General features: G+C 44.7%; 1 protein-coding gene across 2 annotated transcripts in view; it reads left to right on the top strand.

Moving 5' to 3' along the window:
- zfpm2a (zinc finger protein, FOG family member 2a) overlaps window positions 1-23,064 on the top strand; it is a 108,235-nt gene extending 85,171 nt beyond the window's left edge. For both annotated transcript variants that reach the window (XM_028426436.1, XM_028426437.1), the window contains exons 6-8: window positions 19,081-19,287; window positions 19,962-20,189; window positions 20,487-23,064. In XM_028426436.1, coding sequence (XP_028282237.1) covers window positions 19,081-19,287; window positions 19,962-20,189; window positions 20,487-23,008 — 2,957 coding nt within the window. In that variant the 3' untranslated portion in view covers window positions 23,009-23,064. The remainder of the gene's footprint in view (window positions 1-19,080; window positions 19,288-19,961; window positions 20,190-20,486) is intronic.
- The last annotated feature ends 240 nt before the right edge of the window (window positions 23,065-23,304 follow it).

Raw genomic sequence — 23,304 nt, 5'->3', positions numbered from 1 at the left:
CTGGTGCTCTGTGTATATGATGTACTTATTGCGTTCACATCATCGTTGGAAAGGTTCGAGTGACGCACTCATTTCTTGTCAGTTGACCATTATAGTGCAGCTGAACCAAAATCTTAAAGTTTCAGGCTGCAAAACCAAAACAGTAACCTAAAAATGGCTTTAAAAACTGTTAATCTAAAAATAAATGCATGTTTTATTGAACATTTACTGAATAACAGCAATTACTGCAGCTCTAAAGCTGTATTTTAATATATTTTATTTGTAATTATTCATAGTCTGGCAACAATAGTCTTCCTTACACCTATTTTTCTGCATATTGTTACTTCCATTAACCCCCAGTAAGCAATTCTGGCATGTCTTATCAAAGTGGTCTCCATGTAAAACCACATGACAGATTACAAAGAAGCACTGGCAAAATGATTTTTCACTAGTAAGGTTCTTGTTGGGTTTGGTTTGCATGTGTTGACAGTTCACAGGAGAGAGTGTGTTTTTGGCCAAATGTTGAATCTCAACTTAGTCTAAATTCATAAGGCACCCCGCTGGCTTGTTCCTCTGTTTCCCCCTTCCTCACGAGTTAGACTGTCAGATGGCCTAACAACAATGGATCTCACCAGCCTATCAGCCGGCTCCTACCTTTATAGCTCGCTGTGTGGCTTTAAAGACTGGATTTAGCATGGCTTGGTAAGGTTCAAACCAACAAACCACACCACAGATTTCTTTCTCTTTTTTCTTTTTTCCTAAATCTACATATCTGTTCTCACCATTTTCACATTTGAAATGCATTGCGTTTAAGGTGCCACACATTAAATTGGTCTTCTCCCAGTAGGAGCCCAAGACCACAGTGGTTTGTTTCTAATGTGTCTTCTCAGTGAGTCACCTGTTAGAACAAATAAGCCCATAATCTTTACAATAAACATGATCATCCTAATTAATGTTATGCATACACAGGGATTTGACCAATTAGAGATACACATTTACATCCATGCTGTGTTTCTACATTGCTACACACATATGTTCTATTAAGAGTAGCACACATATTTGTACATAATGCTATATTTGCATTTCATGAATATCAGTGAACAAATATTTTACATATTCCTCCTGCTCTTGCCTCCTTTCAGTTGTTAATAATTGGGTGTGTATTTCCTTTCTAGGGTAAGTTGTTGTATTTTTGGCCCGTGAATGTTAAAATGACCCTGCGTTCCCCTGTGAATGCGTGCATCTGTCATGAAATTATACATTCCATCAGCCCTCATTGAACTGGGCATTGACTCTGTGCCGCAGACTCAGGCTCTGGCAGTGAATCTTGATTATGGATTCTGTGATATTGTAAATGACTTGAGATTCCTCTGAATGTTTCGGATTAATCGGTTTGTGCAGATGTGGTTCCCTTTTTTGGTGGGCGCCATCTTGAACAGTTGCTCATTTCCATTCCGCCATCACATTCTGCATACAAAGCAGATTTGCAGATAGGTAATCCTTGTAAGGTTTTTAAAAGACAGGTTATTAGAGGATGGAGGGCTGAGTGTGTCTCTCTGTGTGTGTGTGTATCTGCACAGAGGGAAATTATGTACATTTTTTAAGTTGGTGACAATGAGCTGTGTCTCAAGGCAGGAGACATAGTAACTGTCTCCTTTCACTTCTCACCTAACAACATCCCACCCCCTTAAAAATGAGCACACACCAGGTACCCCCACCCCACACACACACACACACAGAAACAGTCCCCACCTGCTCCCCCTTTCTCCCTCTCCAGCTCCGCCACCCAGAATTCTTTGAAATGCCTGAGGCTAAAAAGCTGGTTACTCTCCCCTGGCTTGCAGCTCACAGCTCCAGATTATTTCTGAATGCCAGAGCTGGTCTGCCCCCATCATCGCGCATACCCAACACCCACCTCACACCACCCAGGACTGTCTTAAACGTGGCTCTACCTGTCACCTGTCAGACGCACCCCACCTTTAAGTGGCCAGTTATTTTCCATTGGTTTTAGATGTCTTCCATATCATGGCTCATTAAAGCGCAGCGCAGTAGGCAGCATATTTACATAGGCTACCGGGGAGGTTTTAATTTGCGTCGGTACAGAGCATGACCGGAACTGAAGAGTGCACCTCCAAAATGACTTTTTCACATGACACCCCCTCCCACCGCCGCACTCCACCCCCCGTCTTCTATTTCCCATATGAAAACATGTAGCTGGGCGTAATTGCTTGAACGGGGCACAAAGAGGGAGACAGAGCCGTCACCGAGGGGACCGAGGTTTCTCCCAAGCGACAGACCGGGAGTCCAATCAAAGCTTGCGATGAGCAGTCTGTGGTTGTGATCATTCTATTGAATATATACCATTAGTCTCTTTCAGAGAGTCTTTCAGGCACTCTGCAACTTCCTAATATTTAGTCATTTTGTCTGGCTACTATATTCATGACTCAATCCAGAATTGCACTATTCTGCCATCTGCAGCCCCACTTTCATCCCTGTAACGGCTATGTTTATGTTTATTTTGTTAATTAGAGGATATTTTTCACTTTTAAATTGATACTTTAATCAATGCAGATGAGCTTTGGATCAGTTATAACTTTGGCAGGTTGATTTGCATTACTATATTTAGAATTTTTGGATAAGACTTTTTTCCTGCATATAAAAATATAAAATGTACCTTATCCGGGAATTGACATCTAACATTTAAGTGCTCTGTTTGTAAAGTAACTATGAAAGGCTGTTTTCTTTTTTTGGCAGACAGGGGGAAGTACTTTCTGCTAAATTATTTACATGACAAGATAGTCAAGCTGCCAGCTTCTTCAATTCTATCTCAGGCTGCATATACTGTGGCAGAGGAATAACATAATTTCCCTCCAAGAAGATTTTCAACACAGATTCCTGTGAAACAGCAGACCGTTCCCAGTTCACAGTAGAGACTCCCATATCAGTTAGAGATACCATTATCAGCCTCTGGTTCAAGATGGTATTCAAATAGACAAGGAGGAATAGAGGCTAATATTGTCATAAGATGCTCTGTGTTACTCCCAAAATACATGGAGCAGTGGGAGATTCAGCAGTTGCAGAGTCCGCTCCTCAAACATTTGCTCTCCTCCCACATCTCTCTAAGGACTCTGCGCTACAAACTGGCTTCTGCAGATGCACTCCAAATAGCAGGCTGTTCATCATGCATTGTCATAGAACAGGCTCCCCCCCCCCCCCCCCAACTCTCCTCCCGTCTCGTCCGCCGATGCTCCTGCTGGCCCTACATCCCATCGCAGCGCTCTGATATCAATCAACGGCAATGAGGTTGGCTCCAGCTTCCTCATCATCCCAAACAACACCGCATCGCCCCTGCCCAGCCGCCACACCCAAGCAGAAGATGGTAGGGATGCCATGCGGGACGGACGGATGGGCGGAAGAATGGACAGACAGACAGACAGGCGAGCAGACAGACAAGCGGCCATGTGATTTCAGTGTAATTTTGGAAAGCATATTGTCTAATTTTGCCATCTGTCCGGGAGGGAGCGATGGCAGCGTGGAGCTCATTTGCCGTCTGCTTGCTTTATTGCGGCTATACAGAACAAGTTTTTGGAGCAGGATGCAGGCCTGGGTGTGCAGCCCACTCCATCATGGGCTACTGTGCGTCTGACATCCGAAACAACATGCAGAACACCTCAGAAGGAAAGCTTGGATTGAACTGCTGTTAGCTTGTTTTAGAAATGTAACAGTGAAGAAGTTAAAAATCATTCTGAGGGAAAACTCTTGAGTGTCTTCAAGTTTCTGAGGACAAGTTGAAAAAACTGTTCCTAACTATGACAGTTTTGAGCTGTCTCTCATACCACCAGGCCATTATGAATTTGGTCCAGTTTGCAGCGAATGGTCATATAGACACACACAAGCAAGTGCACACACACACACACACACATACATTGCTGTCACACATTGTGGATCACGTCTGGTTCAGCTGCTCCTTGGCTCTGACATTAATACAGAGCAGATTGGTGGAGATCTGCAGCCCTTGTTGTTTGATCTTTCCTCCTCTTGCCACATTTCCTGGCACTGCCCCCCTGCCACACCGCGTGGCGCAGGCAGGACTGGCATGGCCTCAACGTGCCTGCCAGGTTTGTTCTCTGTCTTCTTCCTCTTCCAACTTATTCCCTTATGCCCGCTCCATGGATTCAGTTCTGCAAATTACAAGAGCTCCCCTACCCCCAGCAACAGCCTGGATTCAAGAGACCTTCAATCTACCAGTTTGTCTTCTTCAGAAAGGAGCGATGCTACCTCGGCCTACGATGTGTCACTCAGTTTGCTTTTTTCCATGATAATTGTCCTCTGCAGTAAATTGGGTTATCTTCCTTATTCTCCATTCCAAGTTTAACTAAAAGAGTCTCCTCTGAAAATCTCATTTTGGCACAATATACGTATGCTACCAAATATTAGAAGTATTAAGTTGTAAGGCCACGACTAAACAGAAGATACAGGCCAAGCCTCACCTCAGAACAAAAGACATTCTTTAGCCGGCAGTCGCCTCAACTTGAACAAACACTGTATTCTCTTATCAAAACCCCATCCCCTTCCATTTCCTATTTACTCAGGACTGTCATTTAGCTGGTAATGCCTTGAGTCTCAATAGAGAAATTGTTTAAAATGTCACAATCGAATGTATGAATTAAAAGCAAACACATCTGAGTGGTAAAGGCAGCATCAGTGCCTCCTGTATAATCTATTTGTTCAAAGGAATGACGTCTGCCACACAATACTGTCCTTTCTCTGTCATTCCTCCTGAGGTTATGATCAGAATGGGGGGGGGGGGGCACAAGCTAATTTGGTAATAACGTTGCCACATGATGTCGACACCCAATTTGCACGGTCTGTCTGCCATTTTACAACAATCTGCCTTCCCTTTTATGAATCGACATCAGATCTCAGCCTTATCTCGCCCATTTTTCTGCATTAACCACTTCATTTGTGACTAATGGCACACGCGCGATCGTTATCGTCCTAATTTATTCCAAGTTTAAGATGAGGGGCTGGATAAGGTGCATGAGACAATAAGTTGAAAAAGCCAATGTGATGCCTCAGTTAATGAGGCACATCGTCTTTCTTTCTTTCTGTTTTTTTTTTTTGGCGCCGATGGGGTCAAAAGCAGAACGCACGCTGATTGAGAGCGAAAGGAGGAAAAACTGAGATGGCAATTCAGAAAAGAGAGAGCAGAGAGGGAGGGTGGAGCGGGGTGTTCTTCACTGAAAATCAGCTTTTGAAAGAGATATAAGATCATCAGAGCCTTGAAATAGAAACTCAGGGAGTCCTTAGAGATGAGGACCGACAAAGGCCTACGAGAGTTACACCTTCAAGTGGTCAGTAGTGAATGAGACATTCAAAATGAGCCACTACGAATATATCATATTGATATTTTTTAACATGTTTAGTATTTTATTTTATTATTTATTGATTTATTGCAAAACTTAATCACATATTGGGCACTTCCTATTGACCTGCCGATTGGAAATGGATGGATATCGTGTATATATTATATATTGAGAGAATCACAATTAAAACCATATATTTGAAGTAAAGCCAGCCAAAATACATAAATGATAAACACAATTCCTCCACTATAGGCTACTTTCTCCATCCACAGAAGTCTATTCTAAGGCTGCTCTCAGAATGTCTCCTAATGTGAAACACACAGGATCAGTCTGTCTCTTAGGCCTCCTGGGCAACATATGGAGCCCTCCAAGTTAGTGTTCAACTTCCCAACGGCTGTTGTGGAAAGTGCCGCACTGACTGCGGCCCTCAGAGAGCTAATTAGAAACCCTTGTGCATAAACCTTGCTTGGAAGTTGCTGTGGGCTGCACCAGCCCCAACCGAGGCAGGATCTGTGCTGCCTGGGAGATAATAAACAAAATTTGCATATAATGTCAACGTTTGGCATCTTTCAGCGATAGCCTAGCCGCTCCCGTGGCAGCCTTTTTGAAACGCATCGATCAAAAAGAAAAAGAAAGTTTGGGCAAAACGTCTGATCATTTGCTGGCTTTTGTATGTGAGAGCGATGTTTGGATTCATTCACGCATTTTTCTATTAGAATTCTGGATGCCTAAATCCTTGCTAATTATCCCTCCCACCCTCCAGTGGTTTAAACTTGTGATTTGTAACAGATAAAAAGCCCCACATAAGGAATCCCTACAATGCATATTTAGCTGCAGAGTAATTAAGCTGTATTAGACTTCATTCATACCTGCCAGAGTGTAATACTGCACTGTTACACAGTGACGCTTTCAATTAATGAAAACGTCTAAACCAGCATACATCTGGGATCACTATGCAGGGTCTAGCTCGACTGTATTTGTCATGCGCTGTAAGCCAACACAATTACACAGACCCAACGTAGTAATTGCTACGTAGCAGCTTTTACAATGGTAGAAATGGAATTACCTCAACAGCAGGAAATGGAGGAACAAGAAGAAAAAGCTCAACCTTTTACCCAACTGTAAATCATGCTTCACTTTTAAGAGGTGGGAAAATAAATAATGTCTGAAAGTGCAATGATTTCAGTGATTTAGGGGAGCTTTTGAGAAGCGTATTACTAGAGGTGACAGCTTGTGTGAGATAGGCAGGTTGTGTTAAGAGGAAAGGATAAGAGGCTATGACATTATGTCTGCAGGGTTAAGGTGTCAGAGTCAAAGCGTGAACCACTATTACTGGATCAATACTTCTCAGTTTTGCACTTATCTCTGGCCCGATGGTGAGCAGCGGCTTTTCTGGATATACACAGGAACTAAATGCCACTACTGAGAGACCTGCTTCATTTTTCTACAACAGGAGAGGAGCATTGTAGCAGGAAAATGTTAAATTCTCCACTGAAAAAGCCTATTATGCTCATGACAGTGGGGAAAAAAATATTTTATTAAAGCATCCTTTTAATTTTGGATAGGTGTAAAAAAAAAAAAAAAAAAAAAAAAAAAATTCCATAGACTGGTTTTGTCTAGTCCTGCTGCTGAAATGTGTCCTCAAGGAGGAGTGATCGTCCATCCTTAAGGTATAAAAACAAAAAAATTGCACTCATGGCATGTCCGCTCACGCACAGGAAAAAGAAACGTTGTCACAGTCAGGAACAAGAAAAAGCGTGTACTTTCAAGTCTTTCATTAAACTTCTGAAGCTTCTGAGTTAATCCTTGCTGTACATAGAACAAAAACTCAGCATTCAACAATTTAAAAAAGCCAAGAAAGAGAGAGAGGGAGAGAGACACAGAAAGAAGGGGGGAGATGAGGGAGGGAGAGGAAGAGAGGGAGAGGGGGGACTGGCCTGATCGCTACATATTCATATTCCTATGCAGGCGTTATCACTTAAAAGGCTTTCTAATTACAACAACAAGACAAAAACTCCTTGGATTCCTTCCAGACCCGCTAAATGATAAAATAAGCTTGCACTCTCTCTCCTTCTTAATCTCTGCAAAGCACCTTGGAGCCTCATCTCCCAAATACAGGCGAATGAATGTGAAAATGCCATTTAGAGATGCAGGTGTGACATTTGATAAGAAACTTCTGGATTAAATATGTTCTGCTAATGAGGAACCCAGCTACCCCATCAGGGCAAACTATTGGTGGGATTGTGTGCGCGCTGATAACATTCCACACGCAAACATCCAAATTCATTATTAATAAACAGCCGCAGTCTCTCTATCACACAGAAAGTCTGGATCCTTCAGTGGAGAGACAGGGATGTTGCGTCTCATTAGGAGAGGCTAAGGAAAAGAAGGGGGAGGTACGGGCGGTGTATGTGGCGGGGTAGGGGTATCAACTGTTTTCATATTTAGCTGTTTGGGGGTTTTTTTGGGGAGGGGAAGAGAGAGAGAGAGACAATTTCAAAGGGTATGTTAATGGTGCATTGAATGTTGGAACAAAAGAGTTGAAAGTTTCAGGGGATCTGGCAGTGAATGTAATACTCTGGCTATAGCTAATACGGAAAAGAGGGGATAGTAGGCTAAGCCATTGGTGCAGTAGACTGGGAAGTCCCTGGCCCCAGCTTGACATTTATAACGATTTGGAGAAGATTAAAGCCGTATTACTGCTGTAGTCCATAATGTGGCTCTGTAATGAGGTGTGAGTGCATTACCATCCTGCGGAAGTTAGCCGCTGTTTCAGACCTTTGTAGGAAAGACACAGAGAGAGAGAGAGAGAGAGAGTGAGAGAGTAGTTTCAAAGAACCATGGATACTTGACTGCATTGTGGCCATCAGCAGAGCCGGAGTGAGAGAGGACTCCAGAGGCCTGCCAGAGGAAGCTGAGGCCGCCACCGCTGAAGACTTGTCAGTCTAAACCAGCTTAGTTCAGCCAGCCAGCAAAGTGTCTCAGACTGACAGGCAGCACTTTGTTATTCGGACCAGTAACTGGAGGTCCATGTCTGCCGCTTGGAAATATTTTATATTCAAATAGAAATTAGAAATGGAATGTGTTATTTCAGGCTCAGAATATGGCGGTGCAGTTTTTTTACACACTAACTCACAGAAAAAAAGGAAAGCTTTAGTCATTCTGCCAGTTTTCTGTTTTTGACAATTATTATTTTTGGCCTGGTGGCATTTTGTTTTTTTTTTGTTTTTTTTTACAGTACCTAGTAAAAAAAAGGACAGTGGTGCCAATTCTAATGCCAGCCACAGGAAAAAAAAATGAATATTCTAAAAGGTGTTAAAAAATGCATGCGTTATCTGCAAATATAAAAACACAGGTAATTCTGTGTTAGCGTGTGCAAATGAAGGTTGCAGGTGTCGTCCGTCCATTTAAACGCTCTTTATGATGTTAATTAGTTGTTAGCGTAATTTTCCCAGCCTCCGCCATCAACCGTGAGAAGTTCAGAGACCTGCTGTTAACTGAGAGTCAATGCCATGGCACCATTTCAAGAGCTCCCAAACAGGACGGCCAGTGATAACGAACAGGTGATGATGGGGCCTGATGCCTATGGCAGCAGGATATTGTGAAGACAATTGAATTCGTTGGGAGAAATGAATCTTCTGGACAGCGTATCACATGTTAAAACAACACACATTGCATGCAATTTGCTTATGCAGGAGGGTGATAAAGTGTGCTTATTTAAAAGATAAACAAAAGGGGAATCTAGTGCAGTAAATTGTGCATGTGTGTTTATTCCCTATGAGTAACGCCAGAGGTTTATAGTCCCAGACACGAGCAGCCTTACTTTATGGCGCCTCTGTTTGTGTGATAGGAGTATTTATGATATTGGAATTTATGTTGCAGTGTATTCTCAGTGTCTGGGTGCTGCTGGTGGTCTGTATTTAAATGTACTGGAGTAGATTTGGTGTTTGTCTTTTGTTTGAGTGAATGCCTTTGAATGGATGTGACTTTTAGCAGAGGTCAGATTCATTATCCTCGCCATGTTTCTCACAGGAATCAAGCCCTACCAAGGTTAAATTCAAACATTCCAAGTTTCTCTTCTTCTTCTTCTTCTTCTTCTTCTGGACGAATGAAAGCGCCTCGAAGAGAGAGGAGTTTCATCTCCTCAGCCCCTGCTACAGCTAATCTTAACCCCTCGCAATAACATTTCCACTCCGCTTCGTCTGACTCCAGACATATTTGCTCTCCCTTGCTGCTTGTGTCCTGTTAAGATTTAAACAGCAAACATAAAATGCTGAAGATAACCTGCGAAAAAGCTTTGGAGAGACTTGACTCCGAACATTATTTTAAAGACCAGATCTGAGAGCTCCGGCGCAGCAGTCGGTAGAGATTATCTGCTGTGATCCCTCTCCGATGCACCAAAGTCATTCATCTGCCGATCCTCCACCCACCCCACCCCCCCGCGCACACACACGCAGCCCTATGCAAAGGCAGACCCCTAATCATGTCGACACCGTGTGTCAGTGCTGTGGATGAGCAAGGCCTAGAGATGAGAACGGCTCTGTAAACATGGGCAGGCAGCAGGGAGCTTCCCTCTCCCCCCACGCTGCTTGGAATAAGCAAAAGGGAAGATTTAGGGATTTTGCGGGGCCCAACTTTGTAGTATCAGCTCAGGGTCTTTTTCGTCGTTTTCCGGGGTGCTGCCTATGGGATATTGTTCTTAGCTTATGAAGTGCCGCCCGCCCGTTATAAGCTGTGTCTTTTGTCAATAGTATTACAATTTGGGAGCCGAATTTACTTCTTCTCTTCTCTATCTCTCTCTCGCCTCCCTTGGATTTAACTCTTCAGTATCTGCTGCGGACCACATGTTGTTACATACTCCTTCGCTGACCTTTGCTGTTGACCTCTAACATTCAGATAAACTGACCGAATCTTTATTAGAACTCCTATTATACCGCTGACGCCATTTTTCATTTGACCTCCATATTCATAGAAGTTTTTTTTTTCCCACCAGCACTGTCGATTATAAACTATCATGACAGAGTAGTAAATCTAGTGTGCATCAACTGTGTGTATTCCATAAACAGGCTAATACAATTGGCTGTATCAAATGGGATGTATATTAACAAGTCAACTGTGCTCTCTCCCCTGTCAGGATTCTATTATGGAGCATGCTCCCGCCCCTTGTTTTGATACAGCGGTAATTTAAAGACCGATCTTAATTGACTTATTTTTTCCGCATGTCTGTCGGAGCTTGTGCATGCACTGCAATAAGAGTCTTGTTTCTTTATTGGGCCACACACAATGTACTGAGTTCAATTTTACCATTCATAATGAATGCAGCCTCGCCATTCAAATGCAGCCATAAGCACACAGCAGATAAGAATTTAATTAAATGTAGATTAAAACCAAACAGGAAAACACACTGGCTGATAATTTTTTATCACGTCCCCTGGTCATATTTTTTTCCCTCATACTTTCGACTTGTTCTTCCTTGGGCTACATCTTTTCAGCTTGCCAAAAGTGGCGAAACACCTCACACATCTCACCGTGGCGCCGTGAGATTGTGTAAAATGCAAAACGAGGGGCGGTCACACGATTAATCAGAATCCTCGTGTCTGGGGAGGATGGAGGCTGGTGGAGGATTGAGGCAGGGGGGGGTGTGTAGAGGGGTGGGTGGGTAGGTGGGTGGGTGTACAGGGGTGCAAGGAAGGAATTAGTTGCTTCATCCCAAATTTGCATCATATTCCAAAGGACAATCCCAGCACTGTAGGCAAGGGGAAACATATCTCGCTCTCTGCAGGAACAATTAAATATTCTCTACAATGCTGAATAAATGTCACCTTCAGTATCAAATTGTCCATACTTGCTAAACATGTTGTTACAGTGAGTGCCTCGAAAGCATGCCTGAGCAGGGAAAAGCCACAATTTTTAGATGTGGACCACAGCCTCAGCTAACATACTGTAACACACATTCAGGAGCTGTTCACCTCAGGCACTAATAGTGTGTTGAACTCCACTGGGGATACCAGTGAGCAAGAGACAACTGCAGTCTTGTCAGGGATTTCCCACTACTGAAACCTTACACCCGGGTGCTGAGTTACATATTAAACATACATTGTTTTAAAAGATGTGCACTGCTAGAATGTCCCTCATTTTAATTATTATGAAAACTGACAGCCCTGGTGTTAATGATAAAGTAAATGGAGTTTGCTTTTTTTTTTTTTTTTTTCCTCAAGAAGAAATACATTAATTTCCCACCATCTGGTGTACTTATTATGTGGCATATTTCACTCGCATCCAGCTTCTCTAACACATCCAGACAGCTGCTGGCTTAGACGGTTACCTGAATGACTTGAAAGATAAATCTGCACTTAATGCGACAGCTTTTTTAATCAGAGGTTTTGGTCACATCTTTCTGCATGCATGGAAAATTTCAAAACCTGCCTAATTGCAAATTAGAATTCAGCAAGATTTTGTGTTTTTTGCACTAAATGCTGCTGTTGCATGAGCAGGAAGGTTAGAAACATGGATGTGGACTCTGAGCCATCCTTGCCACCTCCGCAGCGGCCGACACTGCCATGCCGCTGCCTGCCTGCCTGCCTGCCTGCCTGCCTGGCTGTGCCCGTGCCCGCCTGCCCACCGCGCTGGTGCCGCTTCTCAGTTCCACTCTATTACCCTCACACAGGCGATTGGCCTTTTCTGTGGGGAAAAGAGCAATTTCCTGTCGCAGTCTGTTTGATCAAGTGCTAAACCCTTGTGATCAATAGAGAGACAGATGTCGGCTCCAGATGGCCGCGTGGTGATACCTGGGGCAGCGCGGGGGCTTGCCAGGACGACAGAATGGCAATGAGCAAGGGCAGCGGCTGTGCTCCCGATGCACCAGCCACCGAGACACAATGTGACAAACGCAATTAGGCCTTTTAGCTGCAGATTATTTATTTCTCTTGCAAACCGACAGAAAATTTAATTAGCACATACTTTAAGCAATATGTAGAATTACAGGGGTGCAGAGACAGAGGGCATGCTGGGATGTTGTAGTGATTGGTGTGTGTGTGTGTGTGTGTGTGTGTGTGTGTATTTTCCTGTGTATTGCTGCACTGTGGATAGTAAATTAGCATGCTTGTAAATAAGGCACACTTTGCAAATGAGAAATGCACATTTAAAGGCACAAATCATACAGGAAAAACACAGAAATTCCATTCCTCGTGACCAGATCAATAAATGTTGAATTCCAAAATGGATGACAGGTGCATCTCTCTGGCTCTCTGTCCTTCTGGAGAGGAAAAAAATAACTGCCAGCACCAGAAGGCCAACATAGACCTTTCCAAAGAGGAGAGACAGAGGAGAAGAGAGGCTCCCATTTTTTAAACGGCAAGCATTTGCATTAGGGCTGGCATCCACCATACACCCCCAAATACACACACACACACACAGATACACCCACACACACACGCGGACAGGCCAGCCAGCCCATGTGGCGTAGGGCCGGAGCCATGTTGGAGGAACCACTGAGGCGCGTGGCGATGGCGCGCTGCTCTCACAGGAAAAAGCGAGCTTGCCGCAATTGGCCCCGCGCCGTTCACCTGCTCCCGCCTAGGCATGATGGGTAGGGGGACATGGGCCACGGGGCCACAGCTGGAGTGGAGGGAGGGGTAAGGTCTGCTGTGGTGTCCTGTCACGAGGGGTCTTCTGGTCCCATTAGCAGGGCTTGGTCAGGACGGGCCCCCAACCAGCCTGCCGCCGCAGCGGGGGCCGCAGTAAACACATGTCGACTGGCCACAACCAGGACACAGGCAGCACTACCCACAGAGAAGGAGAGCTAATAGAGTGCTCAATGGGACAAACCTGTCCAAATAAAGAATAAAGCGAGCGGAGCGGAGAGGAGCCAGTCAGAGCTTTCCTTTAATAGTCTACTCCACTTTACTGTGGACAGGGAGGCACTGACTGTGTGTGGCAGCTAATGAGGGAGAGCAGCTTTGTACTGCAGGAATGTGGCTGGTATTGTTTCAGACTGACAGCACAGTGTGTCAGAAGCTCTCAACTGTCATTTACAGTCGATGAAATAACATTTAATTTGTTAGTAAAGAATTTCATTGAGAATTTTCAAGATACAAAAAAAACATATTTGGGTGTAAGTTGTCCGTCTTCCTGTAGACAGAAGGAATAACTTTATTTTATTAGAATAAAAATACATTTGAAATTGAAATACTCAGCCTCTGTCAAAGCACTCTAATAGAACAAAAATAGCTGCTAATTCCCATTTCTATTTTCTTCTCCCTCGAAATGATTACAACACCATTACCAGGCAAACATCCCCCTGCCAGCCAGTATCGTTCTCTCTGTGCTGCAAAGGCGACACAAATCCCAGGAGACCGAGCAGAGAAAGGTCTTTTAATTTCAAAGTAAAACATCTAATTTTTACTCAGTAAAACATTTGCTGAATCACATCATTGCATCATGTTTTTTTTTTTCGCGTGTCTTCAAACAAACTCATAAATGTGTGGTGCCGAATGACATTGTGTGGTGTGCTGTGCTGCTTTTATGTCTTTGTTGCCTGTGAATGTATACAGTAGAGAGAGCGGCGTGTATGAGGCTCCCCTGGGAGGACTTTTTAATTTGTGGATTCTGACCCACATGCCATTCGCTCAAGGCCATCCATGAGCTCTCAGTACTGGCTATATCTGCAAAAAAAAAAAACACTTGATACTAAAATTAGGTGGGACACTGTAGTGCAAAAAGGAGATGAATCTGTGGGGAAGGTTTGGGGTGTCAGACAAGACAAGGCAAGTCAGGGCTCTGTAAACACATATTTACTGAACACAACATTTATTCCCCTGCTGTAATCAGACTCTGTTTTTTGCCTGGAAATATTTATAATATTTAGAATTAATTATCAAAAATTCTAAAAGTGACAAAATGCTCATGCATGTTTGATTTCTGTCATTACAGAAATGCCACAGACAGTAACACAATAAACATGAATAAAATGTTGTGTGTAAAGATCAAGTAAAAATGAGGTCAGACAAACATCTTTTGATTAAAACGCACATCCTGGTAGAATAAAATCTTTAGCACCTACCTGCAAGGACGTATGGACAGACTGAAGTCTGTGCTGCCCTGCCATGTCTGAGGCGTCTCTGCATCATCACAGCAAACACATCCACCGTCTACAGCTTGAGCATGAGAAGAGTGCCTCCTAGTGGTGGAGGAAAAAATCTGAGAAGATGGAGGAAGCACAGAGAGAGAGAGAGAGAGAGAGTGAGTCAATCTGTGTCAGCCTTAGTGAAATAATAGTAGAGTCAGCTAATTCTAGTTTAGTGTACCGTCAATAATAGTAAGCTTGTTTGACCCTGTGAATGATGTTCCCGCTCTAACTCAGCATTTTCCTTTCTGCCGCTCTGCTCGCTCCGGCTCTGGATTGTGACAGTGTATTTGACAGCCATGAGTCATCCTAATGTGTTCAACTCTGATGATCCAGAAACAGGCCAAATATTTACCAATATTCATGAGGAGGATTTGTTTAGTGTTTGTCGCAGCACCATCAGGTCCGCTGTCAGGTGCAGATACAGATATTATTCATCCACAATTTGTGATTAATATTTTCACAAGATCCCGGGGAAGTCGACTGGGAAGTTATTTATTGTGTCATGTTGTAATTTACTCCTCCTGTGTTGAAGATTTGTTAAGAGGGGAAAAAAAACTGCTGTAAACGGCATGCAGCTACTTGATATTCGGAGGTGTGAGCAGCTTGTTCCTGTTTGACCAGAAGGACTTGAAGCTGATTTGAAGACAAGAAGAGTAGAGGTCTTTAATTACAACCCTCTCTGTGGCTTCAGGCACTGCTGGCCTCACTTCACAATTAAGACGAGCAGTTAGCACGGAGCCAATAGACAGAGACGAGAACTTAAAGGGGCCAGGGAGAAAAAAAAGAAGAAGTCTCCCCATCAGGCTTGACAATGGTAAAAAACTGAGTTACACACTGAATGTGCTGTTCCATGCCTGAAACTTTGCTCTTTAAACACTATGAAAGGGTCATCATGTGCTTCCATTTCTCATACTGCACAGTGGTGCTTTTTAATACATGACCCCACGATACATTCAGATAATGCCGATGGGCCCCTGTTAGTGTTCCCAGAAGGGCCATTCAACCCATCCCATAATATGAGGCTGCGATGCAGTGGGACTGTACTCCAGTGCTGTAATGGCCTCTGCAGCGGTAATGTGTTTGGACAGATGGGAGAGGCAAGTGCTGATGTGCTTAACTACGCATTTTACAGCTAAACTATTAAAGAGTTGTGCTGTTTACACACCAACATTTGAATACCTGTCTTCAGGCCAGTTTAATTATCCGGGCCCTTCTGTTATTTCTGCTGCTTTGTTGTCTCTCAGCTTTTGCACGAGGCATGAGAGATTTGTTTGCAGCTTCATTAAGATATGGTGGTGGTAGCAGTTTGCAGGGAGCAAAAAAAAAAAAAAAAAAAAAATATTCCTGCTCAAGTATCTCATATTCTATTCTCCCAGCCCCCCCCCCCCCCTCCATACGTACGCAGATACTGTACACATCCATTTTCTTATAAAGTCATTTAAAGTGAGGAAATTAAAAAATGCCCTGTGATGCCTGCACTTTGAAATCTCTCGGGGCTTTAGACAAAAGGGGAGGGGACACGCGGCCCCGGTCCCTGCGAATTATCCTGAGACGTTTGATTAGTTTATGAGTGCTTATAGAGGAGGAAAGGGTTTGCATTATAATTTTGTTTCATGAATTCCTTCATATGTTCATCTTCAACTGTGCACGTTCAAATAAACCATTAATCAAAGGGAAGAGAGGGACGAGGGCATTTAGCCAGCAGAGCCATAGTCTCAGGGCCTCAGTGAGCCGGTGGATATGGTATTGAGAGACTGTAGGAAGCAGTGGTTTTTAATTATCTGGACTACGTACAGGATGCCGTTTTTGATTGTTTTAATGAGGCAGCTGGCCTATTGTCTCCCCTTAATTCCTCCATTGTTTTTAGAATATGTCATAGTTCTTTATTCTTTTATCAGGTGCTCTGCAGGAGGATTTAGACAATAGCCTTCATTCCAACTGCATTGGCCACTGCACAAAGGCAGCTCACACTGCAGACAGTTAGCAGGCAAACAAGTGCAAATCACGAGCTGCACTTTTCCCAGCCTTTCCCCCAGTTTCACCACTTTACGCTTCTGCTCTTTTGCTCTAACTCTTGACCCCCACGTTCTTCAAACCCCCCCACCCCTCCCTCCCATTTTCCTCATTCATTCCTATGATTGCGTTGTCATAGGTGGCCCAGCAGTGTTTGTGTGATTTAAATCACCTGTCAGAGGGAAACAGCCATAACGAATCTTTCAACAGAGCTCCTTCATGGAATATTTGCTTTTGTCTGTTGCCCACCTGACGCCTCTCTGCAATCGCCTTTTCAGAGTCTTGCGTCTTCATGTGTGCATGACAATGACATGTTTCTGCACAGCAATTTAGACACATGCGCAGTAATAATACGCAAGAGTAATTTAAATATTCGTAGAAAGCTGCATGGTGGACAGTCAGCTGCAGTAAACAAGGCCTCAGACACTGATGCTCTTCAATCCTAATTCGGATGAGAATTTAAGTGTAGTTCAATCTGTAATTCTGCAGCCTGAGCACATGTATTTTACCACCCTGTCTTGGTTGAGTGAGTGTAACAAGCAGAGTGCTGCCTCAGTGTTTTGTAAAGCTCAGTAAAACTGGGACATGCAGTCCTAAAACTCACTTCGAATATTCTCTCTCTCACACACACAACAGATGGATCTGTAGCATTCTTGGCTGAAGAGATGCAATCTGAGTGCATATTCCGCTGTCAAAATGGAGTAAAACATTTTCATCAGATTTCACATAATCTGCCTCATTTCAGCTGAGGAGTGCATACAGTATCTTTGATTCCAATTGATCCAAAAAAAAAAAAACACACTGATTTGTATCTGAGCATCAAGGCCTGGTTCATAATTCTCTTTGTAAGCTGAGTGCGTCTGAACTAAGAGATCCTTACAGAGGAGGAAAAGTTTTTGTGGCTATGACTGCGATATATTCCCCGCCATTGTCAGTGGCAGTTTGTATCTACCTTGATGGTAACTTGGGCAGACAGTGGAGAGGAGTTTTGTTATTTTAATTAGGAGATAAAAATTCAAAGGGCCTCTCTAGGCAGTGTGCGGTATGACAGAATCAAAACGATGAAGTGGAGCGGCCTGAAGTGTGTGTCTCGTCACAGCAGATTGGCCGACAGATAGGCACTGCTCTTTAAAGTGGCGCTGACACGCACACGCTCACACACACTTGCGGGGAGGAAGTCTGCACACAAATTTTGAAAGATAGCATAATTTAATACCATTTCACTCCTTTGACACATTTTGTGCTGGTCTAATTTTCAGTGCTTCAGCAGCAGATAGGGAGGGCTAGAAAGGTTTTAATCAAGAAAGTGATGTGGAATCTGAAATATTCAATTCTGAATTGAAATAATGGGGCAATTCATTCTGGAAACTTAACAATGATTTATACATAATGCATGCTGTGGTGGTTCGTAAAGGCATGATGGCTCTGTTTCCATCCCCTATGCCCAATAAACAGAGAGAAGTGGGCTGTTTCCGTGCACTCGCGGCACTTCTTCAGCGTGTCTACAGGGTGGTTTTAAACCTGGTGATTCACTGGTTTTGTGTAAACATGAGTAATCAGTGTTCCACATGTGTGGGGGCTTTTAAGCAGCGTCCCCCTGCCTTCACACCTCTCCTCAGGACTCCTCTTTATTCCACATCAGCCAGGGCTCAAATCACATGTCCCCTCTCAGCCTGACACTCCGTCGGTATGTTTGCACATCTTTGAAAGCCAACAGCGTGCTTTAATTAATTGTCCAGCTTTCCTCAGAAACAATGTCCTAATTCTGCCATTTAGCGGGAGCGTATCATAGTTTGTTGTTATCTCCCCAGCCAGATTTCTGTAAATAGTCATATTAAAAACTTTAATCTCTTCAATGGAAAATGAAGTGCAGCTGAAAAGCCTGTCATGTGCTGAGATAAATATTATCTAAGCTAAAACCTTCACTCTTTTTTCCTCCACCCCCCTCCCTCCCTCCCTCCTTCCTCCTGCTCCCTCCCTCTTTCTCTGATTTAATGAATATGTTCAGAAGATTTCAGAGGAATGCTTAATCCCAAAACACAACAATCTAATAATATGGAGGACCTGTCTCAGTGTTCTAGCTGACAACAGCACTCTAGGCTACAGTTTCCCCCAGCTGAGGTATACACGGCCTCTAGGTATAAGCGCCAGTAGCCTGAAAAGTCACAAGTGACGAGAAAAAGACATTCACTTAAATTACAAAACCAGGATTTTACAAGGTTTTTGAGATTTCCGCGTCCATGCCAACACTCTACATGGCAACGAAACACACAGAGGCAGTGTCCCTGCGTCTGTCAGTTATTCAGACTACGTTTGGCACTGAAATTGGAATGTTAAAATGTTTTAATTCCATTCACTATCTTGGTGCAGAAATACACTGTGTGTTCATGTTAAAGTACTTAATGTGCAATCTACCAGTTATGCAACATGACTCTGAGTCTTCAAGAACTTTGAACCATCTAAGGTGCTCACAAATATCATTTTCCTATGCTGCGTAATGCACTGACATTTAAGACTGGAATTACTCATGTAGCAAAGCTTCCTCCTCTATCACAGCAAGCATTTAAATGTCTCCTCTATCTCTGTTTTGTCCAGGTGGCCAACTGTGGTGCACCACCACCAAGAACATGATGGAGGGCGAGGAGCTGGTGGCGTTTGCGGTGGACTTTGACTCCCGTCTGCAGGCGGTGAACCACATGTCTCTGAGTGAGGGCATGTACCCAGCCAGGCTGCTGGACAGCATCCAGCTCCTGCCACAGCAGGCCGCCATGGCTTCCATCCTGCCTACTGCCATCGTCAACAGTGAGTGTCCGACAACCAGCGCTCACACAATGGGCCAGAATGAGATGTGCTTTTGTTTAGATATGCACAATCACACATACACAAACGTGCCTCCGGTTTCTGTGTGTCTCTCTCTCTCTCTCACACACACACACACACACATGTACATACATACACATGCATACAGCAGTCCGCTGCCTGCTCTCAGTCACCTGCTTAACAAGGAGTGTCGTCTCCGCCGGGCGTAGATTAACCCAGATGAGTCTCTGCACTGGAGATAAGAGCCAGCGACCTTCAAGTTTTGGGTTCACATAAACACACTGAGGCTCGAACTAACGTGTTAATTGCAAAATACACGCCTCATGCAAATAGTGTGTTTGTTTACTTAGCGAGGGCTATCTGGGTTCAGCTCAACAGGGAGGCTTCTGTAAGCAGATGGTCCAGTGTTCTTGTTTGCCCTTGAGAAAGGGCACCAACCCAGTGGTAGCAACACAGAGATATGCTGCAGCTGAGGATTTGGTAGAAAAGCCTTTTAACGCAGGCTTTGAGAGTCAAAACTGTAGTATAGAAGAGGACTGTGTGTGTATTTGTGTGTTTGTGTGTGCAAGCTCTTTATCTTTATACTTGTGTGAATATGAAAGTAACGTTTGCATCCTGATATCATGTCCCCTTTGTCACTTTCTGTGTCCCTTCAGAGGACATTTTCCCCTGCAAGGCATGTGGTATCTGGTTCCGGAGCGAGAGGAACCTGCAGGCCCATCTCATGTACTACTGCAGCGGGCGGCAGAGGGAGCCAGAGACGGTCGTGGAGGAGAATGACAACGGACCCCACCAGACCCCGAGTATCTGCCCATTCCCACAGTGCAACAAGAGTTTCTCTGGAGCCAGAGCCCTGGAAATGCACTTGAGCACCTCACATACTGGTGAGTGACAAAAACTGTTTTATAGTGTGGTTATTTTCAGTTGTTTTTAGAAACATGTTTATGACAACGATAGTCTTACATTGGTTTGGAAAAATAACTGTCATACCTTTGAGAAATATACATATCTTGCTGTCAGCTAGCATAGTTGACAGTTTATCCTTGAGCGAAAAAAAAAAATCTAGTGGATGGGAATAAGCTTGGCATAATGCATGAGCATTTGATGGTTTCTACAGTTAACTCTAAAGGAGAAGTGGGAGGCGAGATTCTGAGCATTTCTTCCTTTTATCTCCTTCACAGGTGTCAAAATGGAAGAGAGCCTCCCTCCTGGCACCAGCTTGAAATGCACAATCTGTAACTACACGGCAGATTCTCTTATTACATTCCAGCATCACATCATGTCTCACCTGTCACAGGCGGCCTTCAGATGCAATCACTGCCATATCAGCTTCCAGAGCCACAGGGAACTCTTACAGCATCAGGACTTACATGGGCACGGCAGCAAACTTCACAGGGAAGGCGACGGCACTGAGCATTCCCCCAGGGGGCCTGAGGAAAGCCTGCAGCAGCAACAGCAGCAGGCCCGGGCTGAGCTGGCCAACAGGAAGGATGCTCTGCTGGGAAGTCCCAAAGGGGCCCTCAACAAGGAGACCAGCACAGACGGAGAGGCTGACAAGGCTGAGAAGAAGCCCATGCTGTCTGTTCAGAAGGGAGAGGCCCACCCAGGCAGCAAAGCCAGTTTTTCTTACACTAGGATCAAGTCTGAGCCCTCCAGCCCCAGACTGGCTTCTTCCCCTGTGCAGCATAACATGCCTACATTTCCCATGGGCCCCTTCTTGTCTCAGTTTGCTTTCTCCCAAGACATTTCAGTAGTCCCACAGGCTTCTGAGATTCTGGCTAAAATGTCGGAACTAGTTCACCGGAGGCTCCGCCATGGAGGGAACAGCTACCCCCCTGTCATCTACAGCCCTCTTATGCCCAAAGGGGCTACCTGTTTTGAATGCAATATCACCTTCAGCAACCTGGATAACTATTTGGTCCACAAAAAGCACTATTGTAACAGCCGCTGGCAACACATGGCAAAGTCTCCTGACTTCTCCGCCCTCTCAGATAAAGTACCCGAGGCTGTGAGCCCCAACAGTGGTCACAGTTCTGTTAGCATGTTAGCTGGCTGCCACCCTACAGAGACTGACAGCCACCTCATGCAGTCCGCCTGCCTGAACTCCAATGTGTTGGACATGATCAATGCTGGGGCTAAAGGGCCCGATAAGGACCTAGCTGGGCAGGTGAAGAAGGTCTCTACCCCAACTGGGGCTGAGGAGAGGCTCAATGGCAAGCAGCTGGAGGGGAAAAGCCCCAGTACAGGTTTGGTGGAAAGTGACAATGATCCCAACAAGACAACTTGTGAGGCCTGCAATATCACCTTCAGCCGCCATGAGACCTACGTGGTCCACAAGCAGTACTACTGTGCCACTCGTCATGATCCCCCAATGAAACGTATGCCAACCAACAAGGTGCCCTCCATGCAAAGAACCATGAGGACCCGCAAGCGCAGGAAGATGTACGAGATGTGTCTCCCTGACCAGGACCACCAGAGACCTCCTATGGGTCAGCCAGGTTTTCTTGGAGTTCCTCCAATGAATCCATGTACATCCCAGGAAGCTGTAGAGAGCCTAGCAGACCGCTTCCACCCCCGCTGTGATATTTTTCCAGGTATGGTACCAAAACACCTGGAGGCCTCTCTGACTGTCACCAAACCTATTCTGGCTCCCAAATGCAATACTGTGGAGCAGCAGGAGCTGGATGCTCCCATCGATCTCAGCAAAAAATGTTCACCAGACAAGACATGTAGCTCTCCCAAAAGACTTTTGGACTATCACGAATGTGCAGTGTGCAAGATAAGTTTTAACAAAGTGGAGAACTACCTGGCACACAAACAGAACTTTTGCCCTGCAACAGCCGCCGCCACTCAGCAACAACAACAACAACCGCCGCAACAGAACAACGAGAGCGGTAGCCTGGAGTCGACCACGTTCCCAGACGTGAAGAGTGAAGTCAATAACAGCCCTGATGACGTCTATGATAAGAGCCCAGGAAAATGTGAGAAGAATGGTAATGGGAAGGTGATGGTGCAGAATGGAGGCCTCTTCCCTCCACACATGGGGCCTGTGCCGGGACTCAAACCTTTCGCTGAGCCCCAGCTCATCCCTTCAAAAGAGGACAACAAGAATATGTTTCTGCCCCACTGCCTTTATCCTGGAGCAATAAAGAAGGTGAAAGGTCCTGAGCAAATATCGCCGTATTTTGGGATAAAGCCAACCGATTATGTGACTGGGGGACCAGTGATGCAGGGAGAGGCCGGTGAACAGGAGCAAAGCGTTAATGGGGGAGGAGGAGAGACAGGAACAACCAGAGAGCAGGCCCCACAGCCTGCTGCTAATGGCTGCGCTCACCCTGGCAAGGATTCCCTTCCCCTCCTGCCCAAAAACCGGGGCATGGTCATTGTAAACGGCGGGCACAAGCCAGAGGAGCGTTCAGGCACAGCCCCACCTCAGCAGGAGAACCAGCCACAGTCCGACAGCCAACCCACCAACACTTCACCTACGTGGGCTGTAGAAAATCAGGCCGACTCCAATGAGAACCTGTCACCATCCTCCAAGTCCCCAAACGAGGAGACGGCCCCCACGGCCAATAAAGGCGTAAACGGCTCCGGCAGTGGCAAGTACTGCCGCCTCTGTGACATCCAGTTCAACAACCTGTCAAACTTTATTACCCATAAGAAGTTTTACTGTTCATCACATGCTGCAGAGCATGTAAAATAAGCCCAGAAGAATAAGACCTGTTCTTCTTCTTCTCCTTCTTCTTCCCAAACCCCCCCCCCCCCCCCCCCCCCACCCCCTCGAGTTTTACTCCTTTTTTCTCCTTTTGTTTTGGTACACTGTCGTGTCTGGAATAGTGCATCATGCAGTGCTATACGCTGCTTGTGGACAATCAAGAGAAGCTTCTTCTTTCATCGTTTTAAGACTTCAAATGCAAAACCATTGGTTAAAAAAAAGAAAAGAAAAGAAAAAGGAATCAAGAATAATATTGGTGCCACTTTCACATTAATTTATTTTAC

The sequence above is a fragment of the Parambassis ranga genome, chromosome 16 (assembly GCF_900634625.1).
Source record: "Parambassis ranga chromosome 16, fParRan2.1, whole genome shotgun sequence".
NCBI classification, from domain to species: Eukaryota; Metazoa; Chordata; class Actinopteri; family Ambassidae; genus Parambassis; species Parambassis ranga.
The sequence above is the reverse complement of the archived record's forward strand: the minus strand, read 5'-3'. Positions and strand labels throughout refer to the sequence as shown.